Source organism: Labeo rohita, chromosome 1 (assembly GCF_022985175.1).
Source record: "Labeo rohita strain BAU-BD-2019 chromosome 1, IGBB_LRoh.1.0, whole genome shotgun sequence".
Taxonomy (NCBI): Eukaryota; Metazoa; Chordata; class Actinopteri; order Cypriniformes; family Cyprinidae; genus Labeo; species Labeo rohita.
Window position 1 is genome coordinate 33,398,812 of NC_066869.1, and position 9,675 is coordinate 33,408,486.

General features: G+C 36.4%; 1 protein-coding gene across 3 annotated transcripts in view; it reads left to right on the forward strand.

Annotated features, from left to right (window-relative positions):
- fbxw7 (F-box and WD repeat domain containing 7) overlaps positions 1 to 5,269 on the forward strand; it is a 193,978-nt gene extending 188,709 nt beyond the window's left edge. For all 3 annotated transcript variants that reach the window (XM_051107310.1, XM_051107316.1, XM_051107324.1), the window contains one exon: positions 3,787 to 5,269. In XM_051107310.1, coding sequence (XP_050963267.1) covers positions 3,787 to 4,055 — 269 coding nt within the window. In that variant the 3' untranslated portion in view covers positions 4,056 to 5,269. The remainder of the gene's footprint in view (positions 1 to 3,786) is intronic.
- Positions 5,270 to 9,675: the final 4,406 nt, after the last annotated feature.

Consider the following 9,675-nt stretch of genomic DNA (forward strand, 5'->3'; position numbering starts at 1 on the left):
CTGTATGATTTTGAGATCTATCTTTTTTCACTGAGGACAACTGAGGGACTCATATACAACTATTACAGATGATGCAAACGCTCACTTCAGAAGGAAGCACAATGCATTAAGAGCCGGGGGGTGAAAACTTAAAGATCCGGATAAATTTAACCTATTTTGTCTTCTAGTAAACATGCAAGTATCTTCTGTAGCTTCTGAAGGGCAGTACTAAATGGGAAAAAAATATGATATTTAGCCAAAATAAGCAAATATGTATACATTTTCATTCTGTTCAAAAGTTTACACCCCTGGCTTGTAATGCATTGTTTTCCTTCTTGAAGAATCAGTGAGCGTTTGAACCTTCTGTAATAGTTGTGTATGAGTCCCTCTGTTGTCCTCAGTGAGAAAAGATCGATCTCAAAATCATACAGTCATTGTTGGAGAGGGTTCAAATACATAAAAATGCTGAAAAACCAAAGAATTTGTGGGATTTTATGTGAAGTATCTTATTCACCTTATTCAGTACTAAATAAAAATAACATGCATTTTGTATGATCCCTTTTGTTTTGGTAAAACAATTAACTTTTTTTGCAGATTCTGCAAGGTGTATGTAAACTTTTGACTTCAACTGTACATCATGACAGGGAAGAAAATATCCCAATTTCTGCTTTAAAAGCAATGTATTCTAATCTGGATGTGAATTTAGACAAAGCGAAAACTGTGGCTTAGGACCAGATTATAAGTGAGTAATAACTTAAATTTCAGGCTCTTCCTTTCACCTTTAACATATGGCTTCAGAAGACTTGGCGTATAGTACACATCATTTTGACGATAATGCTATTTTTTTTGTCCTTTTGTGGAGCTTAACAGCCACTTTGAACTGTTGGTGTATGTAAAGGTTATTCAAAAGGTTCTACTTTTGTGAAAAAAATAACCTTGTATACTTTTTTGGAACAATGTGAATGAGTACATAATTGAAAATAAAAATATATTTTTTTGGTAAGAGAGTTCAATTTCAGATACAAAATATAATTTTTTTTATGTGCCTCAAGCACCTAATGCTTAAAACAATAGAATATCCCTTTTAGACACAAACAACATTTATATGCGCAGTCTTGAGGCAACCAATCACATTTTAGTACCTAAAAGGAATTTGTGTTTCCAAAGATGTATTTTTCACAATTCCCAGCCTCTCTTAGCATCTTGAGCCTTAATCTTCTGGAAGGGTGAGGGATGGATGACATGATGAAAGCAGTTAGAGGGGGTTGGGGTGTGTTGTTGGGGGTGCCCAGAGGGTCCTAAAGAGAGGGGGATGGACCATATATCGGTTTATAGGTCATTTAATTAGGTCATTGAGCCTTTCCTGTTATCACTTAATGACTCTCGTTTGACATAATACACAAACACACATCTAACCCCAGACAAGATGCTCAAGTCAGCCGCGGAGCTTTGAAGTGCGAATGCTCAAACACAGTCTCACTCATTAAAGAAAAGGGACTATTGTGGCGCTCTGTGTAGTGTCTTGCACATCAATAGAGAGCGGCCATCTCATTTACATTCACACAGTTGACTTTAGCACTCTGCTAATGGGTATTCATGAACCAAATCATTCCTTTGAAATGGATATTTTTAGTTTTCATTCACTCACGAACTTCAGTCGGTCTTTGTTCTCAGGTCTAGAGATGTTTGATAACGTGATTTTCCGTATTTGACTTTGTGGATTGCCTGTGATGTTGCTGTAATAGCTCACCACACCCTTCTGCAGTAACAAGAGCCATTGTAGCGCATCTCTGTTATGCTCTATATTCCTCGCTGACAGCAGTCTAAGCACTTTTGTTTAGACTTGCATGTTTCTTAGCCTATCAGAAAGACTGGCTCAATTCAATACCTCAAGGGCATAGAATCAAAGCCATTTATGCCACAGTATTTCCCGTAACCATAGTTACACGTTCTCTCTTCGCCCTCTCTGCAGCGGCAAGTAGCTGCAGTTCAATTTCTTGTCTATTGGTGATTTCAAAGTTGCAGTGTATGTGATGAGCTGTAAGATCTGGAATTCCGTAAGAAGTACACTAGTATATACTCTTTAAAAAAAGAAAAAAAAGAAAAATGCTGGGTGAAAAATGGACAAACCCAGCGACTGGGTTGTTTTAACTCAACCTTCTCTGTAGTTTTATTTGACTTAACAATTGTTTAAAAATTACTATATGGCCTACTATACTATAATAAACCCAAAATAGGTTGTAAATTAAAAATTGGGCACATAATTACTATAGCCATCAGCAATAATTAAAAGGTGAACATTTATTAATAGGCATGTTTATTTTTTATTATTTGAAGAATTTATTTGCAAAAACAGTTAACTCATAACTCATTTTCAAAAATCATGTTTTTTCATTGTGCATTCCAAGTAATCTCAATCAAACTGCAGTTGGGTTAGTTTGATAAGGTAAAAAATTACAAAAAAAAAAATACAGCTAACTAACACAATAAAAACATAACATCATAAAATACAAAACCGAATTATCTGTTTTTGCAAAAAACTCTTCATTTATTCAACTTATTGATAAATGTTCATTTATTAAACATATCAATGAATGTTTTGGGTTCATTTTAAGCAAGAAATATAGTAAGTATTTTAAGTAACAGTTGCATATTGAGTTTTGAAATATAGTTAAAGTGTGCTGCCAAATATACTGACAAGCATTTATGGTAAACTAATATATACCTTCTATTGAAACTTGAGTGTCATGTATTTAAATGCATTAATTACGCATTTTTACACACTAAAAAAATGCTTAAAAATGGTTTAAAAAAAAAACAGCACTGGATGAAATATGGACAAACTCAGCAACTGGGCTTTTTTGACCCAGCCATTGGGTTAAATGGTTAACTCAACCTTCTCTGTAGTTTTATTTGACTCAACTAATGTTTAAAAATGACTTTATGGCTGGCTTAAAATGAACCCAAAATAGGTTGTAAAAAATCAGACATAATTACTAGAGGCATCTGCAATAATCAAAACCATTTGATTATTCAAATCATTTATTAATAAGCAATTTACAAATATTTAGTAAGTGTTTTTTTTTTTTTTTTTATTCAGCTTAAGTGTTAATTTATTGAACATATTAATAAATGTAAATTTACAACCTATTTTGGGTTCAGAAAGAAATTTAGTTAAATAAACCTACCCAGAAGGTTGGGTTAAACATTTAACCCAATCGCCGAGTCAAAACAACCCATTTGCTGGGTTTTTCTATATTTCACCCACCGCTGGGTTGTATTTTGAGTTTTGAAATATTGTTAAAGCGTGCTGCCAAATATACTGACAAACATTTATGGTGACCTAAAATTTATGGTGACTTAAAATTGCATTATACTTTTTTGCTTAAAATGAATCCAAAATAGGTTGGAAATTAACATTTACTAATGTTTAATAAATGAACATTTATTAATAAGTTGAATAAATCATAATTAATAAATGTTCACCTTTTGATTAGTGCTAATGCTTCTAGTAATTATGTGTATGATTTTTAATTTACAACATATTTTGTTTATTTTAAGCCAGCCATATAGTAATTTTTTAAACAATAGTTGAGTTAAATGAAACTACCCAGTCGTTGAATTTGTTTGTATTTTACCCAGCGCTGGGTTGTATTTAAGTTTGTTTGTTTTTTAATGAAACCTGAGAAATTTTTGTCTCCATTGAAAGCCTCCGTTTTCGGTGAACATTTTTTGTACAATTAAGTGTACTACTGTTTTGCAAGGCATGTGAGTGGCTAACTTCTGTTTCCTTTATTTTGTTCTCAGGTCCCCACAAGCACCAGAGCGCAGTAACATGCCTGCAGTTCAACAAGAATTTTGTCATCACCAGCTCCGATGACGGTACAGTGAAGTTGTGGGACCTTCGGACGGGCGAGTTCATCCGCAACCTGGTCACACTGGAGAGCGGAGGCAGCGGCGGCGTGGTGTGGCGCATCCGCGCCTCCAATACCAAACTCGTGTGTGCGGTGGGCAGCCGTAACGGCACAGAGGAAACCAAGCTCCTGGTGCTGGACTTCGATGTGGACATGAAGTGAAGGGGGTGAACTCAAAGGGGACTTGTTTGGAAAACGGGGAGGGTGGGGGAGAGCAACCTGCCCCGGGTCTTTCCGCGCCAGGACCGATCGCTCACTTCATGGCATCTCCACCTCCCCGATATGTTGCCGCCAACATTTCTCCCCGTCGTGCCACGGTCCACGACTGCCGCCACAGTTCCGTTCACCTTCCGAAGGGGGGGGTGGGGGCAGACGCTCATGCACCACAGCATTCTGGGAAGGAAACTGACAAGAAGGACTTGGGAAGACAGGATAGTCCCTTTTCCTACCACTCAAGGCGACCTTGCACAGAGACTTGTTCGCTCAAGCCTGACTGAAATTCACACCCATATGTACAAACATTATTTTTTTGATCAAAACAGTCAACACTGTATACATGAGACCCTAATGCATCAACACGGACACCGAGTGATAAATAGTGTATACAAATTAAATTTTAACGGAGAGTGATGAGAATTCGAAGAGCTTTGTATTGCGGGAGTGATTCGAAAGAGAGACAAAGGAAGCCAATTTTGTCAGTCCTCATCAACCTCAGCACACGCCAAATATCCCTTTCTTCCTCACGTGTTGATTTTTCTTTTGTATCCGTTTTTTCAGTTCTTTTTTGTTTTGTTCCCCACGACTTGTCTTTTTGGTTTTCGCGTCAACAGCTGTGAATTAAAGTTTTGTGCTTTCTTTTCAAGTTCAGCATTTTTTTGTTCACTTCCTGCCTACTGTTGCAAACAACAGGTTTCAGTATTAAGCTAAACCCACTCTGCTGTTTCACATTTTTGGGGTTTTATTTTGTTTTTTGTTTTTTTCTTTTTTAATTTAGTTCTTCATAAGCGGCGCCTCTCCGGATCGGAGATGACCTGCGTTTATGTTTTTCCAACCAGTCTGGTCTCATTAGCTCATCAGTGCTGGTGCTCTGTGGGAAATGGGAATGTTTTCCCATAAGCTCCTGGGAATATGTCTCCCCCCCCCCCACCCTTTTTTTCTCCCCCAGTACTGTCCATCCCAGTGGCCAAACTGGATTTTATGCTGCTAGACTCACAGAAAAATAAGGTGGAACTTTAACTGGCTGTGACGTTTTAGTCCCAGACGAAATTCTAAACAAAAGTAACTTGTAGAGTTTGAACTTGTAAAAACGACACAAACAAACGTACCAACAAAAGCAAGATACCGACATAACAGCTTCTCTTTTTTTTTTTTTTTTTGCCACTGAAACTTGAGCCAAATGTGCCTCTACGAGGCGTAGAGGAGGGAGAATGTCTGACAAAGAGACGGGTTTGTCTGCTGAGATGAAACGACGGACGTGTAGAAACTATTTTGCGCGTTTGCGAGCATGACTGGGTGTGCGTACGGGTGTGTTTGAGCAAATTGTTCACACATTCCTTGGGACAAAAGCTCCGTCAGCCTGTTCTGTGTGGAAATGTATGCTTCAAAGAAAAAGAACACCGTTCTTGTTTTTAATTAGTTGAAAAACGAGATTTTTGGAACCAACGTTAAGTTACCGAAGAAAAAAAGGTGGTCTTAGTGTACAGAAATCTGATTACATTTTAAGTGCTAGAGCTAACCTGGTTCCGTTGGTGATGCTCTCATGGATTGTTTTTTTTTTTTTTTTTTTTTTTTTTTCTTGTTTTTTTTTGTTTTTTTGTTTTTTGTTTTTTTTTTAATGGTAAAGCAGCTTCATAGATAAACAGGACGTAACCGCATCCGTAGCCAAACGATTCGTCTCATCCTCCAAGTCACACAACTCAAGCTGAACTGTGAAAGTGGTTTAACACTGTATATTAAAAGAAAAAACAATCTTGTTCTTTCTCCTGTTTTTTTTTTTTTTTTTTTTTTTTTCTTTTTTTTTTTCTCTTCCTGTTTAATTTATAATCTGGTTTGTAAAATCAGATGTTGGAGCTGTTTTATTTTTTCAGTTTATGTAAACTGCCTGGCGTAACAGACAGATAAAAAAGAAACCTTAAAGGGATTGTGTATTTGTTTGATTCATTTAGAATTTTTATTTTCTTATAACTTAAGTGCAATAAAATGTGGGTTTTTCTTTGTTCATTTCAACGATTTTGCTTGTGTGTTTTTCTCAATGTGTGAAAGTGTCTCATTTGTCCAATAAAGCTTCTAGAGTTTGTTCTGCTTAAGAAAACACCATTCCAACCACAGGGCTTATTGGTTAATATGATATTCATTTAACACGGCAGAATAGCCTGTCTTCTCAAGTCTTGTAGACAGGAAGACATCTCTTCGCCTTCGCCTCCTACATCTCATTCTTTCATTAAAGGCCCAGATGCTTGAGTTACACTGCAGTGTGTCCTGCAGAACAGCTGATGAATCAGTGCAAAATATCTGCCTGATATTTCTCAAGGGTAGTTTAGTAATCCTTTTAAACCAGCCAGTGCTTGTTCGTCGTTCTTTAGAGTCTGCAACTCATAAGTATCATGTACAGTCTTTGTAGACCTCAGTGATCACAAACCTTCGGCATCAAGAGAATGCAAGTCTGACCTCTTACACATAACCAAGCGTTTGTCAGTTGAGGGAAGATGTGTTTCTCTGTATCTATTGCAGAGTCATCCTGCCTAAAGCTACAGGATGTTCATAGACTGTTGCCTAGCAATGGTTCGGCTCTGCTCAGTTACCAGTGTTTGAATACTTGTTACTATAAGTCAAGAATGAGCATTAGAAGAAAATCCAAACTGTAGCTTGTGTGTTACGTTCTCAGCTTTATAACACTATTACATGAAGTTTATGGTTTAAAAAAAACTAGCAGTGGTGGTCCGAAATTTACATAAAAATTACTGTGGCAAGTTTCTGCTATTACAGGATAACACATTGGTGCTTGTATATTTACAACTTAGAACTATGTATTTTATCAAGGTACTACTTGAACTACTAAAATAAGCTTTGTCCTAAATAATAATACTGATTACCAACATAATGTGGTAAAATAGAAAGCTTTATTAGAATAGAAAGAGTTCACTGTGGCCAGTATTCATACATAAACCAACTATAACACTAAAACAACATTAACTAACAAAGAAAATTAACGCAAAACACTCTAATGTACATTACTGATCAAAAATAAAACTCTCAATAAAATATAGCCATATGTGATTTTACGCAGGGACATCTGGGAATGTCTTTTGACTGTTTTTCACCATAAATTAAGCAGTAAATCATAGTTTTTAAATAAAATCTGGCATTATTGTACTGTAAAATTTAGGGCTGCAGATAAATCGCAACAATATCGCAATCGATATTAAGGCCAGAGGGGCGCTTTCGCGCAGAAACTCCAGATACGCCCTGAAGAAGAAATCCAGAAAAATAATGCGGTCACTGCAGTGGAATGAACAGAAGATTTAACTGCTATCATTGATTTAACGTGACTAATAAACACACAACTATGACAATATATAGTTTATCTGACTTATTATAATTTTCATCATAATACAGTATATAATAATGCAATGCTATTCGACATTGCTTTTATTACTGCTTAGAACGCTATAAAATATTTTGCGTGCCTTATTCTGTGTAAAAAGCCACATCATCTCACAGAAGGATTTATTTCATTCACTCGAAGTTATGAAGTGAGTTTTAAGTAAAAAAAAAAATTAGGTATTTACACATGCTTTCAGCATTTACGTTACTACACAGCCGTAGTTCACAGAGAAGCTATGCAAGCAACTTTATTATCGCAGCGCGATTTGATAATATTGATGTATAATATCGATGATATCGTCTTACAGAACCGGCTTTAGTGATGCGCATGTATATTGCATGTGATTTATCGTGCAGCCCTAGTAAAATTACAAATGTGAAGTTGTACCAGTTGTACAAACCATGTACAATTTTACATGGTAGGTAAATTTGGCTTTGCTTGTGGAAATGTTCGAAAAAAAAAAAAGAAAAGAAAAATACCTAAGGCATTGGTTATTAAAGCAAGAAGCCGTGGCTCACAGTGAATTTATAACAGCTAAGGAGCGTTTATTGGTATATGGTTCCTAGTCAGCAAGGGTCCTACCATGTTTAAGGCCCAGAAAGGTAGTAAGACATTGTTAAAATAGTCCATGTAACATCAGTGGTTCAACCGTAATTTTATGAAGCTATGAGAATAGCATTATAACGATGCAAAGTTGGTACTAAGCTAGCACTCTTAACTGTTATAAATTCACTGTAAACTACGGCTTCACGGGGCTTATTGCTTTTATAAAACGTTATTCCATATACATAGTAAGTTTTCACAAAATAAAACCGAGCAAATAAAGTGTAGTGATTTAAAAATTACTAGACCATGATATAAAAATATTATTCTTCCGCCAAACAATGTAGTTCGTCAGAAACAGTTGTGGTTGCAACAAAGTGATTGCTGAGCAATACACAGATGTAAACAAAGGTGCATGTTTGTAGGGTAATTTACAACAGCTTTGAACGTGGCTCAAACAGTCAGAATGACGGACCGGAACTATTTGTTTTATTAAAAAGGAAGGAAAGGACATGACGTGAGGCCAAGTATGGTGACCCATACTCAGAATTTGTGCTCTGCATTTAACCCATCCAAGTGCACACACACCATGAACACACACCTGGAGCAGTGGGCAGCCATATCGCTATCGCTGCGGCGCCCGGGGAGTAGTTGGGGGATCGGTGCCTTGCTCAAGGGACTCACCTCAGTGGTGGTATTGAGGGTGGAGAGAGCCTTGGTTATTCACTCCCCCCACTTTCAATCCCTGCCAGACCTGGGACTTGAACCTGCAACCTTTCGGTTACAAGCCCAACTCCCTGACCATTAGGCGATGGCTGCCCCCATTTTTTTTTAAATTAAATTTTAAAGCAATAAGCCCCAAGAAGCTGTGGTTTACAGTGAATTTATAACAGCTAAGGGACATTGTTGGGCATGACACGAAGCAGAAATCCCCTTAGCTGTTATAAATTCAATGTAAACCACGGGTTCACAGGGCTTTTTTTTATAAAATGGTTATTCCATATATATAGTAAGGTTTCACAAAATAAAACAGAGCAAATAAAGTGTAACGATATTAATACAACCATTATTCTTTCACCAAACAACGTAGTTCTTCAGAAACGGTTGTGGCTGCAACAAAGTGGTTGCCGAGCAACACAAAAATGTAAACAAAGTTGTATGTTTTACAACTTTCTGAATTTACAACAGCTTAGAACACAGCTCAACCATGAAACAGCCAATATTTAGATATGTTAAAGTTTGTTTATTTATTTATTGCAAGTCTAAATTTGAAAAAACTAAATCTCAAACTTGCTAATGGAGTTGAATGATTAAAGACCATTACATGAGATTCAATGAAATCCTTTTATTATTTCTCTGTTCATCTTTTCTGTCTTGCAAGAGGGTGAATAAATAAATTACAAGAACTGTAGTGAAATGTAGCAGAAAAAGACACAAAATGGGTGCTTCATTCATTGAAAATAAGGAGTTACATAACACTGATGTCAGGAAAAAAATTACTAAATACTTAACATATTAAAAATCTAAAAGATGCTCTGCATCTGCATATATAATGCAACAATATTTATCCATCATGTCGTTTTTATAAAGAGCTTTAGACGTCTGTACTCTCTGTCAGCTCTGGTTAAATGGTTG